General features: G+C 48.0%; 1 protein-coding gene across 1 annotated transcript in view; it reads left to right on the plus strand.

Moving 5' to 3' along the window:
* RASSF2 (Ras association domain family member 2) overlaps window positions 1-27453 on the plus strand; it is a 75588-nt gene that overhangs the window by 11527 nt on the left and 36608 nt on the right. The window contains exons 2-5 of the mRNA XM_040414463.1: window positions 9298-9388; window positions 11084-11159; window positions 13554-13705; window positions 21166-21233. Coding sequence (XP_040270397.1) covers window positions 9330-9388; window positions 11084-11159; window positions 13554-13705; window positions 21166-21233 — 355 coding nt within the window. The 5' untranslated portion in view covers window positions 9298-9329. The remainder of the gene's footprint in view (window positions 1-9297; window positions 9389-11083; window positions 11160-13553; window positions 13706-21165; window positions 21234-27453) is intronic.

Here is a 27453-nt window from a genome sequence, read left to right on the forward strand (position 1 = left end):
AATGTGGTATTGTTACCTGCAGTCCTATGTAAAACCACAGATAACACTAGTGTAGATCATGTGGTAGTGTTACCTACGTCCTTAGTGTGCCTCCCTGTGTCTCTCCCACGGACTCCATGTTGGCGGCGCTGCCTCCTCTTCCATCTTCTTCTTCTTGCCCCGCATAGAACGTTCTGAAGCAGCTGCGTCAAGACATAGGAACACTGTGGGCATGGTGATTGTGACACACACAGGGAGAGACACACACAGCTAGGCCTCACCACACTCCAGCCAGGCTCCTCTCCGTACAGGAACACACAGGGTCACTAGTGAGGTGACAGAAAGAGGGGGGGGGGGGCATGTTCACTAGTGGGGTGACAGGAGGAGAGGGAGCAGGGTCACTAGTGGGGTGACAGGAGGAGGGGGAGCAGGGTCACTAGTGGGGTGACAGGAGGAGGGAGAAGCAGGGTCACTGGTGTGGTGACAGGAGGAGGGGGGAGGAGGGTTACTAGTGAGGTGACAGAAAGCGGGGGGAGCATGTTCACTAGTGGGGTGACAGGAGGAGGGGGAGCAGGGTTACTAGTGGGGTGACAGGAGGAGGGGGGAGCAGGGACACTAGTGGGGAGACAGGAGGAGGGGGGAGCAGGGACACTAGTGGGGTGACAGGAGGAGGGGGGAGCAGGGTCACTAGTGGGGTGACAGGAGGAGAAGGGAGCAGAGTCACTAGTGGGGAGACAGGAGGAGGGGGGAGCAGGGACACTAGTGGGGAGACAGGAGGAGGGGGGAGCAGGGACACTAGTGGGGAGATAGGAGGAGGGTCACTAGTGGGGAGACAGGAGGAGGGGGGAGCAGGGACACTAGTGGGGTGACAGGAGGAGGGGGGAGGAGGGTTACTAGTGAGGTGACAGAAAGCGGGGGGAGCATGTTCACTAGTGGGGAGACAGGAGGAGGGGGGAGCAGGGTCACTAGTGGGGAGACAGGAGGAGGGGGGAGCAGGGACACTAGTGGGGAGATAGGAGGAGGGGGAGCAGGGACACTAGTGGGGTGACAGGAGCAGGGTCACTAGTGGGGTGACAGGAGGAGGGGGGAGCAGGGACACTAGTGGGGAGACAGGAGGAGGGGGGAGCAGGGTCACTAGTGGGGAGACAGGAGGAGGGGGGAGCAGGGACACTAGTGGGGAGATAGGAGGAGGGGGAGCAGGGACACTAGTGGGGTGACAGGAGCAGGGTCACTAGTGGGGTGACAGGAGGAGGGGGGAGCAGGGACACTAGTGGGGAGACAGGAGGAGGGGGGAGCAGGGTCACTAGTGGGGAGACAGGAGGAGGGGGGAGCATGTTCACTAGTGGGGAGACAGGAGGAGGGGGGAGCAGGGTCACTAGTGGGGAGACAGGAGGAGGGGGGAGCAGGGACACTAGTGGGGAGACAGGAGGAGGGGGGAGCAGGGACACTAGTGGGGAGATAGGAGGAGGGTCACTAGTGGGGAGACAGGAGGAGGGGGGAGCAGGGACACTAGTGGGGTGACAGGAGGAGGGGGGAGGAGGGTTACTAGTGAGGTGACAGAAAGCGGGGGGAGCATGTTCACTAGTGGGGAGACAGGAGGAGGGGGGAGCAGGGTCACTAGTGGGGAGACAGGAGGAGGGGGGAGCAGGGACACTAGTGGGGAGATAGGAGGAGGGGGAGCAGGGACACTAGTGGGGTGACAGGAGCAGGGTCACTAGTGGGGTGACAGGAGGAGGGGGGAGCAGGGACACTAGTGGGGAGACAGGAGGAGGGGGGAGCAGGGTCACTAGTGGGGAGACAGGAGGAGGGGGGAGCAGGGACACTAGTGGGGAGATAGGAGGAGGGGGAGCAGGGACACTAGTGGGGTGACAGGAGCAGGGTCACTAGTGGGGTGACAGGAGGAGGGGGGAGCAGGGACACTAGTGGGGAGACAGGAGGAGGGGGGAGCAGGGTCACTAGTGGGGAGACAGGAGGAGGGGGGAGCATGTTCACTAGTGGGGAGACAGGAGGAGGGGGGAGCAGGGTCACTAGTGGGGAGACAGGAGGAGGGGGGAGCAGGGACACTAGTGGGGAGACAGGAGGAGGGGGGAGCAGGGACACTAGTGGGGAGACAGGAGGAGGGGGGAGCAGGGACACTAGTGGGGTGACAGGAGGAGGGGGGAGCAGGGACACTAGTGGGGAGACAGGAGGAGGGGGGAGCAGGGTCACTAGTGGGGAGACAGGAGGAGGGGGGAGCAGGGTCACTAGTGGGGTGACAGGAGGAGGAGAAGCAGGGTTACTAGTGGGGTGACAGGAGGAGGAGGGAGCAGGGACACTAGTGGGGAGACAGGAGGAGGGGGGAGCAGGGACACTAGTGGGGAGACAGGAGGAGGGGGGAGCAGGGTCACTAGTGGGGAGACAGGAGGAGGGGGGAGCAGGGTCACTAGTGGGGTGACAGGAGGAGGAGAAGCAGGGTTACTAGTGGGGTGACAGGAGGAGGAGGGAGCAGGGACACTAGTGGGGAGACAGGAGGAGGGGGGAGCAGGGTCACTAGTGGGGAGACAGGAGGAGGGGGGAGCAGGGTCACTAGTGGGGTGACAGGAGGAGGAGAAGCAGGGTTACTAGTGGGGTGACAGGAGGAGGAGGGAGCAGGGACACTAGTGGAGTGACAGGAGGAGGGGGGAGCAGGGTCACTAGTGGGGAGACAGGAGGAGGGGGAGCAGGGAACTGTGAGACTGGACAGAACCATGATTGGGGGAGGGGGGAATCACTTACTTGAAGACTGACAGGCCGGGCTCCCTAGCTTTCCAGCGGCACTGTCATGTTTCCATGGGTCCTTGCACAGCGCACCATGCTCTCCTTACTACAGCCATCAGCCACACTGGGAGCCCTCCTTCTTCCAGCTCCCGCCGGCTTCCTCTGCTGCAGGCCTGGAGATCTTTTATGCCAGCGCCAGCAACAGTTTTTTTAAAGGGACCGTGCAGAAACGAGTGGGCCCGGCACTTGCCCGGGTTTGCCAGGTCCTGGTGCCAGCCCTGTTCATATGCATGAGGCCTGAAGGGGGCATTCACATCACCGTTATGTTTTACGATCTTCTGATTCGTCAGAAGAACAAAAAAGTTTTTTTAAATATTCCTTTATTTTGAGCAAATTTCTCATCCATTTGGTCAGAGATCCGTTATTTTGGACCGGAGAAAAGGTCCCCCTCATCAGAAGAACGAAAAACATCGCAGTGATGTGAATGCGCCCTAACTCGACTGTATATTGGGAATATTTTTCTAGTTTTAGGGACAAGGTACATTTTTTACTATGTACCTGTTTAGTTTTATTTGTGTATGAGACATTAAAAGCGGGTGTATGACATTAGAGAAAAGGCTCCACCCTAGTTTACTGGCTGTTTCTGGTATTGCTACTCAACTCCTCTTACATTAATGGGACTGAACTGCAATACTACATGCAGCCCATTGACAATAGTGGCGCTGTTTCTGTAAGAGGAAAAAGTAGACTCTTCTTGTAATCTTGCGACTACTACTACACACAAAAGACATCATATTCACAAAATAAGGAGACGCACAAAGAATTGAGAAGCTGTGCTGTCAGCTGTGCACGCTTCCTTGCTGTGTAATGTGGTTTCCTGTCAGCATTTCACCGCTGTTTCCGCCACTTGATGCTGTAACTAGAACTTCTTCTTTTCATGTACATACAGAGTCGGTCTCATGACAAACGATCCAGCTGCACTTACATTTATGTAAATCTATCTTTCTACTGTATCTGATAGAAGGGCGCCTCTACTTGCTGTGACATGTGTCCTCTTCATGTATGCCATCACTGAGGTAGGAAAGCGTTCACTACTTCTCTCTCGGTGTCGGAGGCTTTCTCGCCTTTTAGCAGGGAAATATATGGCGGGAACTAGGAGCACAACTATGGTAGTGCAACATAAGCCCCAATGAAAGGTTGAACGGAAAAAAGTACCATTTTTTTCTATCCCATGTGTTGTTGTTGTTTTTTATGCCATGTCTGAATCATGACAAAGGTTGTATCATGTGTGCCTTGTATTTCAGGGGTTGCAAATTTAAGGGGATCCTGGGTACAAATTGTAGAAACTAGAAGAGGACACTTTCTTAGGGCTCATGCACCTTACCGTATGTATTTTGCAGTGCGCCAAAAATATGGATGACATCCGTGTGCATTCCGTATTTTGCAGGACGGAACAGCTGGCCCTTCATAGAACAGTACTATCCTTGTCCGCAATGCGGACAATAATAGGACATGTTCTATTTTTTGGCGGAACGGAAATACGGACATATGGAATGCACATGAAGTAACTTCAGTTTTTTGCGGACCCATTGAAGTGCAGTGATGGCACAGCCCTTACCTGTGCCTGTGCGCGAGCCGGTCTGAAAACAAGTGCGGTCAGCGGGAGCAGGCAGTTCCGAGATCCGCCACCGGGGGCCTTCATCAGGCTGTTCTCGGAACTGCCTGCTCCCGGTGACCGCATTTGTTCTCAGACCGGCTCGCCGGACTTGTGAAAAAAAGATGTCATCCCGCGAACATGTTCGCGGGCGAAAAATGCGAACTGGCCGTCACTGTTGAAGTGAATGGTTCCGCATAATTAATGGACAAGACAAGGAAAGAAAATATGTTTGTGTACATAAGCCCTTATGGACACCTACTTTACTTTTGTTTCCTACTCAGGGGTGCACCTAGCCTTTCTGCTGCCTGCGAATTTTCCGATTGCCGATTTTCACAATCAAGAAAATAATGACTGGAGATCACGAATTCTCGAATTTGCGAATATATGACGAATATTCGCCCAAATATTCGCGAAATATCAGGAATTCGAATATTGCCCCTGCCGCTCATGACTGGTTCCTACTGTTAGCAGTGTTAAAGGTTCTAGGCCCCAGTGCAGAAGTCTGCACCAAGGCCCCCACCTACCATGTGCCATTTATAATTCTGGTGTCTTCCTATGTAGCAGAGGGGCCTTCTTTGGCCCCCTCATGTACTAGGTACTGAGTGCAACTTCTGATCTCTGAACTGCTTGCTCTGGGGTAACTTTGGTAGCATCCAAGACTAGGGCTACACTGTGACACGTGTCGTGTGACAAAAAGGGCAGAACTACCTTGTGACATGTGTCACACCAATGCCGCGCAACATTTATTGTAATAATAGTCTATGGTGTTGCACTGCGACATGTGACATACTGCGATGCAACAGTCACACGAAAATCCAACTTGGATGGATTTTTTGTGATTGTTGTGTTGCAGTTGCAGCATGTCGCAGTGCAACACCATAAACTATCACTACAATAAATGTTGCGTGACGTTGGTGCGACACACTCTGTAGGTCTCCATAACAGTCTGTGGGCACTGTATTATTCCTCCATACTGCTTGGAGTTTTCTGGCTGTGTACATGGCGGCTTCCAGGATGCACGAGCTAGGAGGCTGTGTTCTGGCCTCAACTCCTCTGTGATGTTCAGCTTCACATACCCTAGCTAATCTCTATACCTCCACTATATAGCTGGTTACTACGCAGGAATATTACTAGCTTTGTTTGAAATCCGCAGCATGTTAATTTATGCTACAGATTTCACCCTGTGCAATGCAGTGGGTAAAATCCACGGAAAATTTGCAGCAAATACACATTTAAAACATGCATATTTTGCTATTTATTTTGTGGTGGACATATGGCAAAATCAACAATGGAAATTCCACAGCAGAAAATTTTGGTATGTGTGGCTATATCCTTACAATACAGTGCAATACATTTACATATATATATATATATATATATATATATATATATATATATATATATATATATATACACAAGGTGTTTTACCCTACTTAATGCAGTACCCTACTGTTGTGGTACTCAAACTGACTTTTACCTGCAGTGTATGACCAACACAGCACATGTGTAATACTTCACATAACTGATCCAACATGGCGTATCATAGATTTATATGATCCAATGCGGAAATATGGACATAATTATTTAAGTTTCAGACTTACACGAATCCACTAGTTTTAATTAGGTAGTGTCCAACACAACAGGGTTAAATGGTAACCCACAGTAGCAGTGCTTAACTGAAAGGAACTCTTCCTTGTAAGAGGGGGTGTACTTACTGGCTTCTTTAAAAGGAATTTAGTTTATAAGAATATCATTTATAAGTGGGATTGTCCCAAATGGAAGACCATGTTGTTGCCCTTGGTGTCCTACCATCACTGGTGAGGTGCATTTCATTTTTTAATTTGTAAGTTACATTTTGCATGCTCTACATATGGCAGTTTTGTAGAAATTTGTCTCCACAGTGGACATTAGTGTCCACCCCTGGTTTCAGTGGACATTAGTGTATATAAAAATTTTACAGATGGGATACTGCTGTTAGGATTTTCTAAGTAATGCTGACGCTTCCTGGAATGGAAGCACCCCAAAATCCCATGAAATATCTCCAGGACAAACATGAGGTTTTGCAATAGCATGGTTGTCAACACCATTGGAGGACATACCTTGTGTGCAATCCAAACAGGTGCACAGGAGCCCGGTTAGGGTGGCCACTTGCTTAACCCCAAAAAGGAGGACACTGAGACCATGCCCTCTTAGTGTCCAGCAGGAAAAAATAAAAATAAAATAGGGGGAGACTTTAAAGGGAGTCTGTCACCTCCATATGGCCATATACAGTGCTTACATTGCCCTATAGCACACCTATACATGAATATAATGGTACCGTACCTTTGTCTTTGTCTTTAGACTTGCAGAAGCTGGAAAAACGAACTTTGATTGATATGCAAATGAGCATTCACTGTGTTGGTGCCCAGGCTGCTCTGCCTTTTTTCATTGTGCCCCAGCCTCTGCATATGCCCGCCCTCCTATTCCCTTGCGTCATCCTAAGGTCCGGCCGAGATCCCGCGACTGAGCACTGCCTCGCCGGGCCGGAGCATGCGCACTGCGATGCCCATTGTTGGCACGGCATCGCTTTAACTACTGCGCATGCTCCGGCGAACGGCTGGTTTTGCGCCGTTCGCCGGAGCATGCGCAGTAGTTAAAGCGATGCCGTGCCAACAATGGGCATCGCAGTGCGCATGCTCCGGCCCGGCAAGGCAGTGCACAGTCGCGGGATCTCGGCCGGACCTTAGGATGACGCAAGGGAATAGGAGGGCGGGCATATGCAGAGGCTGGGGCGGGGGAACAATGAAAGAAGGCAGGGCATCCTGGGCACCAACACGGTGAATGCCGCCCCTGGGCACTTGCGAGTGCTCATTTGCATATGAAAGTTCGTTTTTCCAGCTTCTGCAAGTCTAAAGACAGAGACAAAGGTACCATAACATTCATGTATAGGTGTGCTATAGGGCAATGTAAGCATTGTATATGGCCATATGGAGGTGACAGACTTCCTTTAATGTGAGCTGCACTGGGGCCCAGAGTGCTTCTCTCACCCTCAATCATTCAGTGTTGGCCGGCTCTAGTGATTGACTGTTTGTGAGAGAAAGTGTCACGGTAGGGAGTAGGGGGGAACTCCCCACTGTATAATTAAGGAAAGCAGGGAAGCAGTTAGACCTGAACATAGGGAAAAGGGAGCTGGAAACCAATTAAGCATCCCTACATCCTATCCCTAACCTCCTGACTGTATAGGCTGCCCTCGATGGTAGGGGGGCTCATACTCTCAAACCTGGAGGGATAGGATTTAGGGATGCTTAGTTGGTTTCCAGCTCCCTTTCCCTGTGTTCAGGTCTAGCAGCTTTGCCGTTTTCCTTAATTATACGGTGGGGAGTTCCCGCCCACTTCCCACCATGGAGTTAGTTTGTAGATGTAGCGCACACCTGGTGCAATGCCAGTGTCTGAGTGTGGAGCCACAAAAAAAGAGGACACCCAAATATTCATCCAGGCCCTGCGACAGATGGAGGATATGGAGACAAGGAACCAAACAGTCTGTCCCAAAGCCACCCTATGGTGCCCACTGCCACCCCAAGTAGCTAGTAGCTTCTATTAGAATGCATAGAAAGGACTTAGGGAACTCATTTCATAGTCCACAATTACTACTGGATTTTTGGAGAAATATAAGGAATGGCTCTGTGATAGTCCCATACATCGTTCTTGTGTAGCGGCACTGTACCAACTATGTCCACCCTCAGTCATAAGCACATGTATGAACCTGATGAAATGTGTCGCAAGCAAAATTTCTTCAGACAAACCTCTGACACTGTCCTGATGACCATGAACTACATCGTCTTATCTAAATAGAAGGCGAGGAGATGCCATTGTGACAGCTATTACAACATATTCACCCTTTCCTTTGTCAATTGCTCCCCCATCAGCATGTATGAGAGGAAACTCTGTGACTTTAGGAAGGAAGTGACTCTCCTATCACACGGCTCGATGACAGGCCGCATCTATAGTTTCATGAATGCAAACAGGAAGCCTAATACAATTTCAAAAAATGACAGAAATTCTAATATTGTAACGACACGCTGAAGTCCACACATCTGTGGAGTGTATAGACTAGAGCTTTCCAGAACAGGTAATCGTACAAAAATTCCTGGAAATGCAACCGTGTCTTCAATAGCAAAAATCATAACGTTACATGGTGCCCATGACTGGCTGAAAACAAAAACTTGCTGCCAAAAATGCAAGTGTAGATCCAGCTTTCAATATCATTGATTCTTCTAAACTCTAGATTGCTGGAAGCCCTACTGCAGAGATCCCCACTGGTCTCTAGAAGCAAGGTGGTCCCAGTCCACAATCCCTCTGATTGAGACGTGACTATTCTTAATTGTTACCAATACTATGGCAGTAGTGGCCACATATGTGTGGAAGGGCAATTAGGATGTATGTAAGGAATACATAGGAGCACTTTTAAGTATGGTCGTCATTTACGGCCCACAATGAAAAACTATGTATTAGCTAAAGTAGTGCCTTGCTGTAAAAACTGGGACAACCCCTTCAAAATGAATAGGCATGATATAAAATATTGATGTTATATTATATATTCACAGCAGTGGGCCTCATTCTTAGAGCCTCCTGGTGACATTGCCCAACCTGCTCTTCCAGATCTTCTGCATCTGCTTCCATGTTATGACGGTACTGTGGCTGTCTCTAGTCAATTCAGTGCTTGCCTCAGTGTGCCCGTATGACCCTGATCCCTCTTCCCTTGACAAAATACGGCATCACTCTATTGTAAATATGGTTTCCAGTAATGAAGGAGTTTTGAGGCCTTTGGGAGTAATTTGGGGTAACCTATGACACTTGATATTTTTGGCTTATACTGATGAAGGCCCCCGGCCTGAGCAATATTACTCACAGACTATTGATTTCTACCTGATCCTATTCTCTTTCAGGCTCTTCCTTCCATAGACCAAGGGATGAACACATGGAGCAGTCTTTTGACACATCATTAGTCCCCTGCGGGAAGGACAAATACATTCCCAAGTGAGTTTTTCCTATTGATGCTTTCCGGCCTCATCATCATCTGTCCTATCTCTCAGTCTTATCTTCTGGCTTTTGACATTGTTGGGATCATGGATGATAGCTAGTGAAAAGTAGAACAGCAGTTTCCTTTAACACTTCCTGTGCAAAGACTTTTAACAGAAAGTCATCTTCTTTCATGGGCATGTGACGTATCTATCATATGATACTGTTAATACAGAATAGGCAATGAAAATATAATTGTATCTGCAGAAGGATGCTGGTGGTAATGCTGGAGGTGTTCCACTAAAGTACAATGTATTACTTATAACCTTTTTATTTATTGTGTATTTATTCTCGGCCATCTGACTGACCTAGTCCTTCTCTGACCTCTTCAGATCCTCCTGTAGGGTATTACGGCTCAGGGGGCATGTCCTTCTTCAGGGGTGTGTTATTTCTTCTGCAGATCTCTCCCTGTAACTGTCACAGATAGGGATGAGCGAACTTCACCAGGTTCGGGGTACAGGTGGATTAGAAATTCAGTTATAGGTTCAGTTATAACGGAATATAATGGAATTCGTAGACGGAATGCAAAAATGGAGGCCTTTAAGAGGCATTAGTTTTGATCTGCCATAATAGAAGTCTATGGCCAAGCATAACGGATGCATCTGGTTTCCGTTATGCAGGACGGAAAACAGATGCGTTATGCTTGGCCATAGACTTCTATTATGATCGATCAAAATGGACTGCCTCTTAAAGTCTGCGAAGTCCGTTATAACGAGACTTATAATGAAATTGGCAACCCACCCCAACACCGAACACGAACCCGTTCGGGTTCGCTCATCCCTAGTCACAGCTTCTAACAATAGATAGAGTTCGGGCAGTTGAAGGATGGAACTGAGCATGTGTGTCCACCTCAGCAAGGTGGATATTAAAATAAGGAAAAGGAAAAACAGCAGGTGGCGCTATACAAGTACATTTTATTGAATAACTCAGTAGCTATGCTACATTTTTAATGATTTTCAATTACAAAAGTATTCAAATCCAGGTACTGCTTTGAAAAATGTCTTTAGTAATATATCTTAAGCTTGACAACCCTTTCAGTTACATGTCTGTTTAGGTAGCAGGGGTACTTAGATTCTTTCCCACTGGATCTAGTATTAGCCAAGACTATACATAAAAATCAAAGTAATTTGGACATGGCAGTAAATACAGTGCAGTCTGTGGTAAGGAAGGATTTTTTTCTACTCTGAATACAAAACATATTTTTTTTCTCTTTTTTTGGCTTCACACAAGGCTTTTCTGCTTATAATTTGGTCTCGAAGGACATTCTTTTCTAAATACACTATTATTAGCTGTGAAATATGCAGAATATTATACACTGATATAGAGTAACCACTGTTCACTGCTCGGTCAAGGCTCCTATGATTTGCCTGCAGTAAGGCTGATGTGACCTAGATAACTCTATCTCACTGTTCTATCTATCTATCTATCTATCTATCTATCTATCGTCCCTCTAGTGAAAACACGTAATATAAATGTTGACGGCGGATAGCTTGCCCGATGCATGATGGGGGGTGTAACCGCAACATACTTTCTTCCCCTTCTCCATGATGGAACACACATGATGGATTGTTCTATATTTAGTTGCTCTAGTTTTGACTCGAAGTCTGGGAATTTGTGTTAAATGCACACATTTAATAAATCTGCCTCCTCTAGGAATGAGTTGCTGGCACATCTGAAGAATTACAATTTCTATTATGAAGGACAGAACCTCCAGCTCCGACATCGCGAGGTAAAGAAATAATCCTGTGAAGTCCAGGCATACTGTATGTCTTCAACTGTGATGAATATTTTACTATTTCATAACTAATATCCCTGTAAATTGGGGAAAAGAATTCCGATCACCATGAACCAATGTGGATGCATTAGCACACAGCTTAAAGGGGTTGTGCAAGAATGGGGAGTTTTTTGGCAAACCACTTCACTTGGCCGGACATGTAAAGAGAAACTTACTTATCTGCGTCTCGGCACTGGCCCCCCACTCATTTTACTCCCAGCCTGTGATGCTCCCTTGTTGAAAACATCCAGTTTGACATGGCTTCAGCCAATCACTGGCTGCGGTGACCAGATCCCCTTGTGTCATGTGACTATTTGTCATGAGCCGGTCACCACCATGGCCAGTGATTGACTGCAGCCATGCCAAACTGGATGTTTTCAGCGAGGGAGCCCAGAGATGCATTGCGGGCCGGGAGAAGAAGGGCAAGGAGTCGGTGCTGGGAAGCGGGTAAGTAAGCTTCCCTTTTTTGACAAACCCCTCCCCCATTCTTGCTCAACCCCTTTAATATGATTCCTGACATGTCTCTTTTTCGTAAATACATGAAATCTGTATAAAATAACATTTCTAAATAATTTACGTAGTACATTCTTCCTCTGTTATCCCAGCAACCCAGCATTACTATTTACCTTGTCAGTAGACCTGCAATTGGATTTGTCTCTGGTGGTGGTGTTGGGGTATTGTCTACTTGTGGAGTCTAAGAAATTTTGCAGTCGTAATCTTAAAATACCCCTTGCAAGGATATGAATGGACTTCATACAGGGAATCCCTAGATTGCATCCCTGGTGTGGTCTCGAAAAGACCATGAAGACTTGCACATGGTGTTCCCGAAGCACCAGAATCGATACACAGAAGTGTGGTAGCTGACAGTTAGATATACCTCTCAACCCATTCAATTTTACTTTGAAATGAACCCAGACAAGGTGGACCTTCTACAAATGTGCCTCAGAAGCGAGTGTTTTTGGTGAAACAAGGCAAGGTTCACAATGCCCTTCAAGTGTGGATTCAAGTGTATGGATACAGGTTGATCCAGACAGGTAGAAACAGTCTGGGTCAAGACCAGAATAACAAGTATTCACCATGGCCGTGAGCATATCACAATAGCTTTCTTCCCCTGTCATTGACAGGTGATGAAGGGAATAATTTGGCCCATATGTACAGATCACAAAAGCAGTATTCTGATAGTCCACCGATGGGAATATTACCTCTGTATGGAAATAAGACTACTTTTCTTCAGTATTTGATGGTCACACATCTCATGGTCTCACAGATATCTTAGGCCTATTGCACACGACCGTATGGCTTTTTCAGTGTTTTGCGATCCGTTTTTCAGGGATCCGTTGTTCCGTTTTTTGTTTCCGTTGTGTTTCCGTTTCTGTTCCGTTTTTCCGTTCCGTTTTTCCGTATGGCATATACAGTATACAGTAATTACATAGATAAAATTGGGCTGGGCATAACATTTTCAATAGATGGTTCAGCAAAAAACGGAACGGAAACGGAAGACATACGGATGCATTTCTGTATGTGTTCCGTTTTTTTGCGGACCCATTGACTTGAATGGAGCCACGGACTGTGATTTGCGGGCAATAATAGGACATGTTCTATGTTAAAACGGAACGGAAAAACGGAAATACGGAAACGGAATGCATACGGAGTACATTCCGTTTTTTTTGCGGACCCATTGAAATGAATGGTTCCGTATACGGACCGTATACGGAACGCAAAAAACGTCCAGTAAACGGGGAAAAAAAACGTCCGTGTGCAATAGGCCTTAGGCTGAGTTCACATCAGCATTCAGCCTTTCCGTTCTTCTGCTCCATTATTGGAGCAGGAGAACGGAAAGGACGGATTTGGCACATAACTGAGGCGAACGGAGCCTATGGAACCCATAGACCTGGGATGCTCAACCTGCATTCCTCCAGCTGTTGTAAAACTACAACTCCCACCATGACCTTCTGTAGGCTGATAGCTGTAGGCTGTCCGGGAATGATGAGAGTTGTAATTTTGCAACAGCTGGAGGGCCGCATGTTGAGCATGCCCACCATATATTATAATGGGGTCCATTAGGTTTCTACTCAGAGGAAGATTTTTGAAGTGGAGACAAGAGTTGTGCATGCAGGAGTTTTGTCTCCGCTTCAAAAATCTTTCTCTGAGAAGAAACCTAACAGACCCCATTATAGTCTATGGGGTCTGTAAGCTCAGTTCGGCTCAGTTATGTGCCGAATCTGTCCTTTAGTTTTCCTGCTCCTATAACGGAGCAGAACGGAAAGGCTGAACGCCTTACTGTATGAATGGCAGACTGCTGCATCAGTAAATTTTGATGATTATTATATGTCCATATATCTTTCATAGGAAGAGGGGGAGTTGATCATAGAAGGGTTACTCAATATTTTCTGGGGCCTGAGACGTCCTATTCGGCTTCAGATGCAAGATGACCATGAAAGAATTCGGCCACCTCCATCATCTACATCTTGGCATTCTGGATGCAATCTGCTCACTGAAGGGTCAGTATGGCTTCGTAGCCTCTATGTATAGCTTTCTTTTTCTTACATTAAAGGATGATAAAAGTATTCGATCACGGTGTAATGTAAGGTACAGTGGGTGGATTTATGTTTGCCAAATAACTTTCTCTGGATATACTTACATGAGATTTATGTTGAATTCTCTTTTTTTTTTTCTTCAATTTTTGTAATCGCAGCAATTTAATGTGACAAATCCATAAGAAAAGGACTTTTCTGGTTTAAGAGCATCATCGGTTTAGAGAGGGGTTCCATGATGCATGACCAACATCAATTAACCTGAAGCCAGCAAATCTTTGAAGAGCATCTCTTTCCATGGTGGACCTTGTAGACTCTTGTTGCTAGATTTCCTCATAATAGATGTGCTCTTCTTTATTTTTCCTGTTAGCTATAGCTATCCCAAAGTGAGTGGCAGGAGATGTGGTACTCGGTCAGGCATTTTAATGTTTATTTTTTTCAAGCTGGTTATCTTCTGCCACTCATATGAAGGTACATCAAGCCACCATGTAAGGAAGGACACATCTGATACTGGAACTCCCCCTTCAGAACAGCCCGGGGGATGCTAATTGTCTGGCGGACCCTTATGATAAAGAAAGATTGCCCAGCTTCTTTTAGTCATCAGATGCCTATAAATGCAATAATAGTTCATAAAGTAGTTTATGCCATGTGACAAATATGCAGTATTAAGAGACGCCAGGAATGGTGCATGCTGTAAATGTATGTTGTACATGCTAAGGTCCTACTGACCATGTCATAAACCTCTTATACTTGGTGAACAGCAATGTGAATCTTCCAGATTTTTTATTCTGTATTGTGCTGCAACTCATAATTCCCCATACTGCATCAGAAGTGTAGAAGTTCATGATACTTGAGGAGCCCATAAATATGTATGAGGCCCTCTTGTATAGTCTAGGAAAGGTCCAGATTCCCAACCAAGAACCTGGGACACACAAGGTGGTCTGAGGCCAAGTAGCATACTATATTATATTGTGTAACCTGCTTTCCTGTGCCATTATGGCTAAAGAACAGAAGGTATTGTTTGTAAAGTCCCTTAGTGAAGTGGAGAGGAGTATAACCTTGCCCGAGCTTCTGACTATAGAAGGCTCATCTGTACTTCTAGATCTTCACCGTGATTGTTCGTAGTCAGAGATGTGCTGGAAGTTGCATGGGACTGACTGATCCCAGACTTTTGGCAAAATCTTTTCCTTTCTGCATTCCAGATGCTTCTTCCAAATACAGCAATGAGCAGAACCCTGTGCTAGAAAACATCTGGAGCATTGTCCACATTAAACCTCTCTGTTCATAGAGAAATCTCCCTATAATCGGTTTCAGCTGTATAACACAGAGATCTTCTATATTCGCCTGGCGACACCCTGACACTGCAGAGTTGGTGGTAAATTTTTTGCTTTGTTTAAGAAATTCTCCACCCAAATTTATTTATTAAATTTTTTAATTAAAATTACAGTACAGCAGAGAAAAGCGGGACCTAAGTAACACCAAGCCTCTTAGCCCCATATCTGCTCCCTTTAACTGAGACAGACTGGTTGCTAGGGAATGTGACAATGCCATTTAAAAGGCTGTATCCATAGCTACCAGTCTGTCTTGAATGACTCTGGATCGTTCCTAGTCTGGAGCTGGATCGTCCCTAGGCAGAGTAAGGCCTCATGCACACGACCGTTGTGTGCACCCGTGGCCGTTGTGCCGTTTTCCGTTTTTTTTCGCGGACCCATTGACTTTCAATGGGTCCGTGGAAAAATCGGAAAATGCACCGTTTTGCAGCCGCATCCGTGATCCGTGTTTCCTGGCCGTGAAAAAAATATGACCTGTCCTATTTTTTTCACGGCCAACGGTTCACGGACCCATTCAAGTCAATGGGTCCGTGAAAGAACACGGATGCACACAAGATTGGCATCCGTGTCCGTGATCCGTGGCCGTAGTTTAGTTTTTATACAGACGGATCCGAAGATCCGTCTGCATAAAAGCTTTTTCAAAGCTGAGTTTTCACTTCGTGAAAACTCAGAACCGACAGTATATTCTAACACAGAAGCGTTCCCATGGTGATGGGGACGCTTCTAGTTAGAATACACTACAAACTGTGTACAAGACTGCCCCCTGCTGCCTGGCAGCACCCGATCTCTTACAGGGGGCCGTGATCAGCACAATTAACCCCTTCAGGTGCGGCACCTGAAAGGGTTAATTGTACTATCATATCCCCCTGTAAGAGATCAGGGCTGCCAGGCAGCAGGGGGCAGACCCTCCCCCCCCCCCCCCAGTTTGAATATCATTGGTGGCCAGTGCGGCCCCCCCCCCCCCCCTCCCTCTATTGTAATAATTCGTTGGTGGCACAGTGTGCGCCCCCCCCCCTTCCTCCCTCTATTGTAATAAATCGTTGGTGGCACAGTGTGCGCCCCCCATTGCCCCCCCCCCCCCCCCTCTATAGCATTAACAACGTTGGTGGCCAGTGTGCAGCCTCCCATCTCCCCCCCCCCCCCCCTCCCCCCCATCATCATTGGTGGCAGCGGAGTTCCGATCGGAGTCCCAGTTTATTCGCTGGGGCTCCGATCGGTAACCATGGCAACCAGGACGCTACTACAGTCCTCGTTGCCATGGTTACTTAGCAATAGTACAATAGTAGAAGATTAATACTTACCTGCTGCTGCGATGTTCGTGTCCGGCCGGGAGCTCCACCTACTGGTAAGTGACAGTGACAGGTCTGTGCAGCGCATTGCTAAATGAACCGTCACTTACCAGTAGGAGGAGCTCCCGGCCGGACACGAACATCACAGCTCCCAGGTAAGTATGAATCTTGTACTATTGCTAGTAACCCGCTGCCACCAATGATCGGGGGGGGGGGGGGGGGGGGGGGGGCGCAAGATGGGAGGCCGCACACTGGCCACCAATGTTGAAAATGCTATAGAGGGAGGGGGGCCAATGATTGCCACCAACGATTTATTACAATAGAGGGAGGAAGGGGGGGGGGGGGGGCGCACACTGTGCCACCAACGAATTATTACAATAGAGGGAGGAAGGGGGGGGAGGCGGGGGGGGCACACTGTGCCACCAACGAATTATTACAATAGAGGGAGGAAGGGGGGGGCGCACACTGTGCCACCAACGAATTATTACAATAGAGGGAGGAAGGGGGGGGAGGCGGGGGGGGGGGCACACTGTGCCACCAACGAATTATTACAATAGAGGGAGGAAGGGGGGGGGGGGCGCACACTGTGCCACCAACGATTTATTACAATGGAGGAAGGGGGGGGGGCGCACTGGCCACCAATGATATTCAAACTGGGGAGGGGGGGGGGGGGGGGGTCTGCCCCCTGCTGCCTGGCAGCCCTGATCTCTTACAGGGGGATATGATAGTACAATTAACCCCTTCAGGTGCGGCACCTGAGGGGTTAATTGTGCTGATCACGGCCCCCTGTAAGAGATCGGATGCTGCTAGGCAGCAGGGGGCAGTCATGTACACAGTTTGTAGTATATTCTAACTAGAAGCGTCCCCATCACCATGGGAACGCCTCTGTGTTAGAATATACTGTCGGAAATGAGGTTTCACGATCTAACTCATATCCGACAGTATATTCTAACATAGAGGCGTTCCCATGGTGATGGGGACGCTTCAAGTTAAAATATACCATCGGATTGGAGAAAACTCCGATCTGATGGTATAAAAGGGACTCCGGACTTTACATTGAAAGTCAATGGGGACGGATCCGTTTGAAATGGCACCATATTGTGTCAACGTCAAACGGATCCGTCCCCATTGACTTGCATTGTAATTCAGGACGGATCCGTTTGGCTCCGCACGGCCAGGCGGACACCAAAATGACTTTTTTTTCATGTCCGTGGATCCGCCAAAAATCAAGGAAGACCCACGGACGAAAAAACGGTCACGGATCACGGACCTACGGACCCTGTTTTTGCGGACCGTGAAAAAAAACGTTCGTGTGCATGAGGCCTAATGCAAATAGTCAGCTTGTACCTTGCTTATCTCAGACTGAGGTATAACTCAGATTTGACTATCCCAATTTAACCACGTGGAATCACTCATTTGTTAGTCGAGAATAAGGGCCAATACTCACAACATTTCATTGGCATTTACCATTAAAAAAAAACACGGAAACTGTTTGATTTTTATTCTTTCTGCACGTGTTTTTTTACATTTTGTTTTTCTAAATGACTTTGTGAACCATGTTTTTTTTTCCTTGCGTGTTTTTCCATAGAAAAAGAGATGGAAAAAAACTTCAGCATGGTGCATTTAAAAAAAAAATGCCAAAGACCTCAAAAATGACATTGAATTAACAAAAAGCCAGTAGAAAAAAAAACGCTTGCATGTCCTAAGTTTCATATTTTCCACATACTAAAAACAGGGAGCTGCCCCAAAAATAGCATGTGAGAAACACGCCACAAAAAACTCAACAGTGCACAAAAAATGCCAATAAAAACTTATGTGAAAAACTTGTGTGAACCCACCCTAAAAGCACTAGTGACCACAACTCTCCAGTTGGAGGACGATACCTAACAACTCCCCATATCTCAGCAATCTGGACAGCTCTCAGTAAGGGCCCTTTACAGGGTTCGAGAATCTGCCAGATAATTGCTGTTGCACGTTCATAGGTAGGTACAGTAGGGCCTCACTGAAGCCTATGAGCACGTCATTAGGGTATGACCACATGCCCTGATGCAGTTTGGGAAGCCAAAACCAGTAATGAATTTAAAAAAGAGGAATTGTTCTTTATACTTTTCTCTCCTTTTATGATCCACTCCTGATTTTGGCTTCCAAAACCGCACCAGGAAACCTGACCGTGTGGCCGAACTTTTATTCTTCTTTGCACTTGTAGGAAGCCATAATATTGTTGTGAAAAATGAAGCCTTAGGTTTTATTCACATGAGCAGATTTACTGTAAACCAGCCTGAATGCTATTGTTCCAGTGGCATGGACATTGATTTATGCACGTCCCATTGATACAGTATAAATGTGTCAGCTGGCTAAACTGGGAAGTGTGAACTTTCTTCTCACGACTGATCAGCGCTGCTGTTCTACTGGCACAGTGATACAAGCATTTACAGCCATACCGACACAGAAAAACGGAAAAAAACAACTGTCTCAGGGGAAAAAAATGACCCTCGCCATTACGTCCAACGACCTGCTGAAAAAATCCAACATGGCAGATCGGAATTTGCTATTGGCTGTATGCATGAAGAGCATGATTAATAAGTATCTATAGCCATCATAACACTTGAAGTCATAGTCAAGACATCCAAAATCAACAAACTGTATTTCTATGTAATTTCTGGTATCTTGTATGCGGTTGCAGAGAGTACTACTGCATATTTGGCTGCTTTATATGTGGCTTTTCTTATCACAAAGCCTGAATTGACCTACTTTGTGATGATACATCCAAAGATATCAGTTGACCAACAGCTACTCCTCTGGACTCCCTCATAAACTTGCATGCTTGCCTCTGCCAAGTGTGCATGTGTTTCTTTAGTGGGTAGGGAAAGACGAGCAGAAAAAAGGGACCCTGCTTTCCACTAATATCTGCTATTGGCAGTCAATAAAAAGACCCTCATACATATTAGATGATTGGTTGATCCCAAAGAAATGTAATAGTATTTGACCAACTTTTATCTGCTGTGAATGGTTACCTTTTGATCCATGGTATCTGTTTACCTCCATGGACGGACTGGCCATAGACTCTAAAGGGAAATTTCCCAGTGGGTCGATGCCCAGGGAGGCCGCCCAAGCCCTCCTCTTGGCCGCTAGCCAGGTACATACGATCTGATGCTCTCAGCATTAATTAATGTAGGAGCATCAGACACTCGTTAACTGGCCAGCTGCTGCAGGTGCCCTCCTGAATTCAACTGTATTGCCACCCTCAGGACAATGATACAGTTTCATACTGTGGTGCGGGCACAGTATTTTGTGCTGCACTGTGGTATCTGGTTCTGCTGGGGCAGTATTTTGTGCTGCAATGTGGTATTTGGTTCTGCATTTCAACAATCCCTTTTAAATATATTTTTTTTTTTGGGGGGACCACACCAGAATGTACACCCAATGAATTTTCCCAGTTCCACCCAACCAATTTTTCATTATGGAGCAGAATTAATTTTGTCATCTATCTGTCATTTAGATGTGGTGTGGTATCAATAGGTTTTCAGGCCTGTGCAAAATCATATAGAACACATCCCAGTATCAGGGGTCATGTTCATGCATACAGCCATGGCCGTATTGTGGCCCGCAAACAGGCTTCACTTGAATGGGTCTGCAATCCAGAAGATACGGAGTGGAAGGCCACAGAGGCACTACAGAGTGCTTCCATGGCATTTCGGTCCAAGCCTCCGCACTCAAAAAAATAGAACATGGGTATACATCTATCAGCGTATGCCACGTGGACGGTGTCTGTGCATTGAGGACCCCAATGCATGGCATAAACGGCACACGGGCGGTTTGTATGCATGAGCCCTCAAAGTGATGCTGCGATGACACACATTATACAGTCTACAGAAATGTTTCATGGGGTTATCTCTCTATGTATTAGGCCTCTTTCACACAACCATTTTTTCTTTTCAATTTACGGGCCGTATACGGAACCATTCATTTTAATGGTTCCGCAAAAAAAAAAAATTATGTACTCCATATGCATTTCGTTTCCGTATTTCCGTTCCATTGAAAGATAGAACACGTCCTATTATTGCCCGCAAATCAAGTTCCGTGGCTCTATTCAAGTAAAAAAAAAACAGAACACATAGGCCTCATGCACACGACTGTTGTGTGCATCCGTGTCCGTTGTTCCGTTTTCCGTGATTTTCTGTGGACCCATTGACTTTAAATGGGTCCGTGGAAAACTCAGAAAATGCACCATTTGTCATCCGCGTCCGTGATCTGTGTTTCCAGTCCGTCAAAAAAATATATCCTGTCCTATTTTTTTTTGAAGGACAACGGTTCGCGGACCCATTCAAGTCAATGGGTCTGTGAAAAAACACGGAGGCACACAAGATTGTCATCCTCGTCCGTGATCCGTGTCCGTTTTTTTCCTATAATTTTCAAGGCAAACTTGACTTAGATTTTTTTTTCACTTTTCTTTCTGGTGATCCTCCAAAAATCAAGGAAAAAAAAAACGGACACGGAACAACGGAACCCCGTTTTGCGGACCGTGAAAAAATACTGTCGTGTGCATGAGGCCATAAGGAAATGCATCCGCATGTCTTCCGTATCCCAGCCCAATTTTTTCTATGTAATTACTGTGTACTGTATATGTCATACGGGAAAATGGAACGGAAAAACGGAACAAAAACGGAAACACAACGGACACAAAAAACGGAACAACGGATCTGTGAAAAACGGACCGCAAAACACTGAAAAAGCCATACGGTCGTGTGAAAGAGGCCTAATAGACTTGATCAGCAATACATTTCTTAAATATCTGTTTTTCTTCCAGAAAAGTTGCCACGCCAGCCACCATCCCTGACATCCAGGTGACTGAGGTTGAGGAGGCCCCAGCCGATGGTAAGTTGACACTAACATACAGTGATTATTTTATTAGAGTATATAGAGTATTTACCTGTAAGTGTCTTTAAAAAAAAAAAAAATCACAAACATTAGACAAAGAAAAATTAGGACACATTAGATTTTTGGTGAAGGAGAAGGTCAAGATTTCACCTGGGGTGTAGCAGTAGCAGTCGCACCCGTGCCTGGGTGTCCAGAAATCACCAGTATTGGGAACAGCACATTGTAGGGGGGCTGTGTGATAGATTTTTCAATAGGCCACAGGGTTACGTATGTGGAAATAACTGGGTGGATGTGCAGTCCTCTGAACTTCTTCAATGGATGGTAAAGAATTTTGTCTGTATACATGGCCAGGACAAGGGGTGGCGGAGCTTTTTACCGTATCTCCTTTGGAGACCAATCCCACTTTTATATCAAGCAAATTTTACCTCTAATCCGTTATTACTTGCCGCATTATAATAGTGCGGTTTGCACCAAAACCTGGCATGAACTCCATAATAACTAAGGTCCAATTAGTTTTGGTTTATAAAAGTATGTTTGGCCCCGGTGATGGTTCTTTCAAAATGAAGCATTTCTTAGGGTGTTTTCTGCCTCTAAACTTACACTTTATCATAGAATGTAGGTGTGAATGATGCCTAAAAGGGTTGGGCGAGTATCTGAAGTGGACTTCAATCCGAATTTCAGGAAAAATTAGATTCGCCGCAAAGCCAAATTTCGTGGTAATGAATACATTTTCCCTGGAATTAAGTAAAAAACAAAACAAAAAACACATATTCACTTCATCAGTTTGAGCACAAACAGGCTGCCGCGGCCACCTTGATTGGAGATCCCGCGCAAAATCTCGTACGCGGTGACGTATGCTGGCCAGCATGATGATTTCGCGCAGGATCTTTAATCAAGATGGTCGCGGCAGCCTGTTTGTGCTCAAACTGATGAAGTGAGTATGTGCTTTTTGTTTTGTTTTTTACTTAATTTCAGGGAAAATGTATTCCTTACCACGAAATTTGGCTTTGCGGCGAATCAAATTTTTCCTGAACTTCGGATTGAAGTCCACTTCAGATACTCGCCCAACCCTTTTAGGCATCATTCACACCTACATTCTATGATAAAGTGTAAGTTTAGAGGCAGAAAACACCCTAAGAAATGCTTCATTTTGACATCAGATGCCGGGATCAGAGATGAACGCAGCATCTGAAGCGTTTTAATGACGGGGGGAGGCCCAATCGCCGTTCCCCGTCATTGCACCCGCTACTTGCAAAGAAATGCACTTAGTAATAAAGTAATTTGTCAATAGCCTAATTTCTTTGTGGAATTCGCCGAAGCAGCCGAATCAAAGTTCTTATAACTTCGCTCAACACTAATGCCTAATATATCTGTCACGGAACCATGAACCAGACGTACAACAAGAGATAAGTGAAAATAAGAAGGCTTTATTGAAAATAAAGCTGTAAAGCAAAAGTCCAAACGAATGGTGAAACCGAAGCAGAGTCTTTGAGAGGCCAGAGATCAGGAACCAGAAGGGTAGTCAGACGAAGCCAGGATCAGGAACCAGCAGGGTAGTCAGACGAAGCCAGGATCAGGAACCAGCAGGGTAGTCAGACGAAACCAGGATCAGGAACCAGAAGCAGCAGCAGTCTTAGAAGCATGTGAACACAGGAGGACCAAGCAAGGAACTGAAGCCACAGACCTCCTATATATATGAGCTAGGCATCCAGCTCCTCCCAGTGGGAAGGAGGAGCCGCAGGGTGGAAGGCTACAAGAAACCCAGAAACCAAGATGGCCGCCAGCACATGTCAAACGAAGGAGAACAGCAAGAAGGTAAGACCATGACAGTACCTCCCCCTCAAGGGCCCCTCCTCCGCGGAGCAAAAAACGGTTTCTGAGGGAAGCGTGCGTGGAAGGCTCGGAGCAAGGCAGGAGCATGGACATCTGCGGAGGGAACCCAGGAACGCTCCTCTGGACCATAACCACGCCAATGGACCAAAAACTGCACCCGACCGCGGACCAGGCGTGAGTCCAGGATATTGCTCACCTCATACTCCTCATGATTGCCCACTCGGACAGGACGAGGCCGAGGAACCGAGGAAGTGAAACGATTACACACCAGTGGCTTCAACAGGGAGACATGAAACACGTTGGAGATCCGCATGCCAGGAGGAAGCGCAAGGGCATAGGCTACCGGGTTTACCCTGCGAAGCACTCGGAAGGGACCAACAAAGCGAGGCGCCAGCTTGGGAGTGGGCACTCGAAGGTTGAGGTTGCGGGTGGACAACCATACACGGTCTCCGACCTGGTAGGAAGGAGCAGGCGCTCGTCTGCGATCAGCCTGGAGTCTCTGGCGCTGCGCAGAGGCCTCAAGGGACTTCTGGATCTGTACCCAAGAAGCACGTAGGACGGAAAGGTGATCCTCCACCGCCGGAATATCCTGGGGAGAGAATACCTCCGGTAACACGGCAGGTTGGAACCCATAATTGGCCATGAAGGGAGACGTCCCAGAGGAAGAGTTCACCGCCGTGTTCCTGGCAAACTCAGCCCAAGGCAGAAGGTCAACCCAATTGTCTTGGTGATCGGAGACATAGCAACGAAGGAATTGCTCCAAGGCCTGATTGGATCGTTCTGCGGCCCCATTGGACTGAGGGTGGTAGGCCGAGGAGAAGGAGAGATGAATCCCCAACTGGGAGCAAAAGGCGCGCCAGAACCTGGACACAAACTGACTCCCCCGATCCGACACAATCTCCTTGGGCAAACCGTGCAACCGGAAGACCTCCCTGGCAAAAATCGTGGCCAACTCTTGTGCAGAGGGTAACTTCTTGAGAGGAACACAGTGGCACATTTTGGAAAACCGATCCACAATCATGAGAATGACCGTATGGCCTCGGGATGCAGGGAGGTCCACAATGAAATCCATCCCCAGGTGTGACCATGGGCGCTCCCCGGTGGCTATGGGTTGCAGAAGGCCCAACGGAAGGTGCCGAGGGGACTTACTCTGGGCACAAACGGAGCATGCCGCTACATATGCGGCGATGTCGGAACGTAGGGAAGGCCACCAGAACAGACGTGAAACAGCCCAGGACAGCTGATTCTTTCCAGGATGCCCCGCGGTCTTGGAGTTATGGTAGGTTCGCAACAACCGAGTGCGCAACTCCTCAGGCACAAAACATCTGCCGTTGGGTCTCCCAGAGGGAGCACCAGATTGAGCCGCCAAAATCTGCTCACCCAGGGGAGAGGTCAGGCTGGTGCGAATGGCGGCCAGGATCTGATTCGGAGGTATGACCGAAGTCGGAATCGACTCCTCCCTGGACAGCTCGGAGTACTGCCGTGATAGGGCATCCGCCCTGATGTTCTTGGAACCGGGTAGGTAGGAGACCACGTAATTAAAACGTGACAAGAACAGAGCCCATCTGGCCTGACGTGGTGTCAATCTCTTGGCCTCAGAAAGGTAGGTCAGATTCTTATGGTCCGTCAGGATGAGAACCGGAACCACCGAACCCTCGAGCAAGTGCCTCCATTCTTTAAGGGCCTGCACGATGGCCAATAACTCCCTGTCACCAATCTGATAGTTGCACTCCGCGGAAGACAGTTTCCGGGAGTAAAACCCACAAGGAAGCAGAGGACCATCTGGTGTTCTACGCTGAGACAGAAGGGCGCCTACTCCCGTCTCAGACGCGTCCACCTCGAGGACAAAGGGCAACCCAGGGTTGGGATGCGACAGAATCGGAGCCGACACAAAAGCGGACTTTAGGGCCTCAAAAGCTCGGATGGCCTCGAGCGGCCAGACCTGGGAATCACTGCCCTTCCTGGTCAGATCCGTGAGAGGCTTGGCCAGCATGGAAAAGTCCCTGATGAACTTCCGATAATAATTGGCGAAGCCCAAAAGCGCTGCAGGGAACGAAGACCACTGGGCTGGGGCCACTGTAAGACAGCCGAAACCTTCTCAGGATACATGGAGAACCCCTCAGCGGAAATGATGTAACCTAAGAAGGTTACCTGGGATCGGTGAAATTCGCATTTCTCAAGCTTACCGAACAGCTTGTTCTCTCGTAACCGTTGCAACACTCGTCTGACATCCAGAATGTGGGCCTCCATGGATTCAGAATATACCAAGATGTCATCCAAATAGACCACCACACACTGCTGCAACAGGTCACGGAAAACATCGTTGATGAATTCCTGAAAGACTGCGGGCGCATTGCACAACCCAAAGGGCATAACCAAGGATTCATAATGACCGGTCCTGGTGTTAAACGCGGTCTTCCACTCATCGCCCGCCTTGATCCTTACCAGGTTATATGCCGCCCTCAGGTCGAGTTTGGTAAAGACCGTGGCCCCTTTAAGGCGATCGGACAGCTCGGAAATCAAGGGTATCGGGTAAGCGTTCTTGATCGTGATGCGATTGAGACCCCTGTAATCGATGCAAGGCCTCAACTCACCGCCCTTCTTTTTCACAAAGAAAAATCCAGCCCCTGCCGGGGACGAGGATTTGCGAATGTGTCCGCGTGAAAGCGCCTCCCTCACGTACTCCTCCATGGCCTCATTCTCCGCTACCGACAGTGGATAGACTTTGCCACGAGGAGGAACGGCACCAGGTTGTAACTCTATGGCACAATCGTATGGGCGGTGCGGAGGTAGGGCAACCGCGCGCACCTTATCGAATACATCCCGGTACTCCTCGTATTCAGGAGGCAACAGAGAGTCCGAGGAAGTACACAGCAACTTGACAGACCCATGGATGCAACTAGCCCCACACTGCGGTGACCACGAGAGGATCTCGGCCGATCTCCAATCGAAAGTCGGATTATGCTTCTGGAGCCAGGGGTACCCCAAGACCACCGAGTAGTGTGGAGACGAAATAACCTGGAGACAGACCGACTCTCTGTGAACGGCACCAATGGCTATCCCCACTGGAAGGGTCTCATGAGTCACGTGTGACGACAGAAGGGGTCTGCCGTCTATCGCCTCAAGAGCCAGTGGGGAACCTCGAGCCTGCAGAGGAATGGAATTGGCGGCAGCGAACACACTATCAATGAACAAACCACCAGCACCAGAGTCCACCAATGCCTGGGTCGTCACTGAGCCCCCGACCCAGGAGAGGACAACAGTGATCAGTGGTTTGTCAACACGGGAAACCGGGGACGAGGAGACTCCACCCAAGATCTGCCCCCGACAGGATCTCAGGTACGAGCGTTTCCCGGACGGTTCAGACATGCCAACCGAAAATGCCCACCGAGACCACAGTACATGCATCGACCCTCGCGTCTCCGGAGTACCCTCTCCCCCTCGGACAGGCGAGCAAACCCCAGCTGCATGGGTTCACCCCCAGACAAGTCATCCCCAGGAGGCGTGGGAGGAGAGGGAGGCACGGGTGGGACAGCAAACGTAGGCGCCAATCTGTTAGAAGACCTCCGCAGGCTCTCCTTAAAGGAAGGTCTCTCCCTGAGTCTGGTGTCAATCAAAATCAGGAAAGAAATAAGAGACTCGAGCTCCACTGGTAGGTCCTTTGCTGCAACCTCATCCTTCAAGGCATCCGAGAGACCATGAGAGAAAGCAGCGACCAGAGCCTCATTATTCCAGCCCACCTCTGCTGCCAGGGTACGAAACTCAATGGCGTATTCAGCTACGGATCGTGAACCCTGTCTGATGGACATAAGGAGCTTCGCAGCAGAGGCAGCACGAGCCGGCACATCGAATACCTTCCGAAGAGAAGCAACAAAACTGGAAAACTCGGCAACCACCGGATTGTTGTTCTCCCATAAAGGGCTGGCCCAGGCCAAGGCCTTGTCCGAGAGCAGCGAGATCAAGAAGCCCACCTTTGATCTCTCAGTAGGAAAGGCATGTGGCAGCAACTCGAAATAAATGCCCACCTGGTTAAGGAAACCTCGGCACTGAGTTGGCTCTCCCCCAAAGCGCTGTGGAAGAGGGGCAGAACCGGTCATACCCCGAAACACCGCAGGCGCAACAACAGGTGTCGGGGTAGACTCTGGCGCAACAACCGGAGCGGCAGTAGGAGCGACAACCGACCCATCGGCAACGGGAGCGAAATGAGCCGTGCGTTCAAGCAGGGTTTGCAACGCCACAGCGAACCGACCCAACAGGTGATCCTGCTGATCAAGTCTGGCAACCAGCATGGGTAGCAAGGATGGCCCTGTACCGTCAGAACTCATGGCTTGGTCCTAATGTCACGGAACCATGAACCAGACGTACAACAAGAGATAAGTGAAAA

The sequence above is a fragment of the Bufo bufo genome, chromosome 1 (assembly GCF_905171765.1).
Source record: "Bufo bufo chromosome 1, aBufBuf1.1, whole genome shotgun sequence".
Lineage (NCBI taxonomy): Eukaryota > Metazoa > Chordata > Amphibia > Anura > Bufonidae > Bufo > Bufo bufo.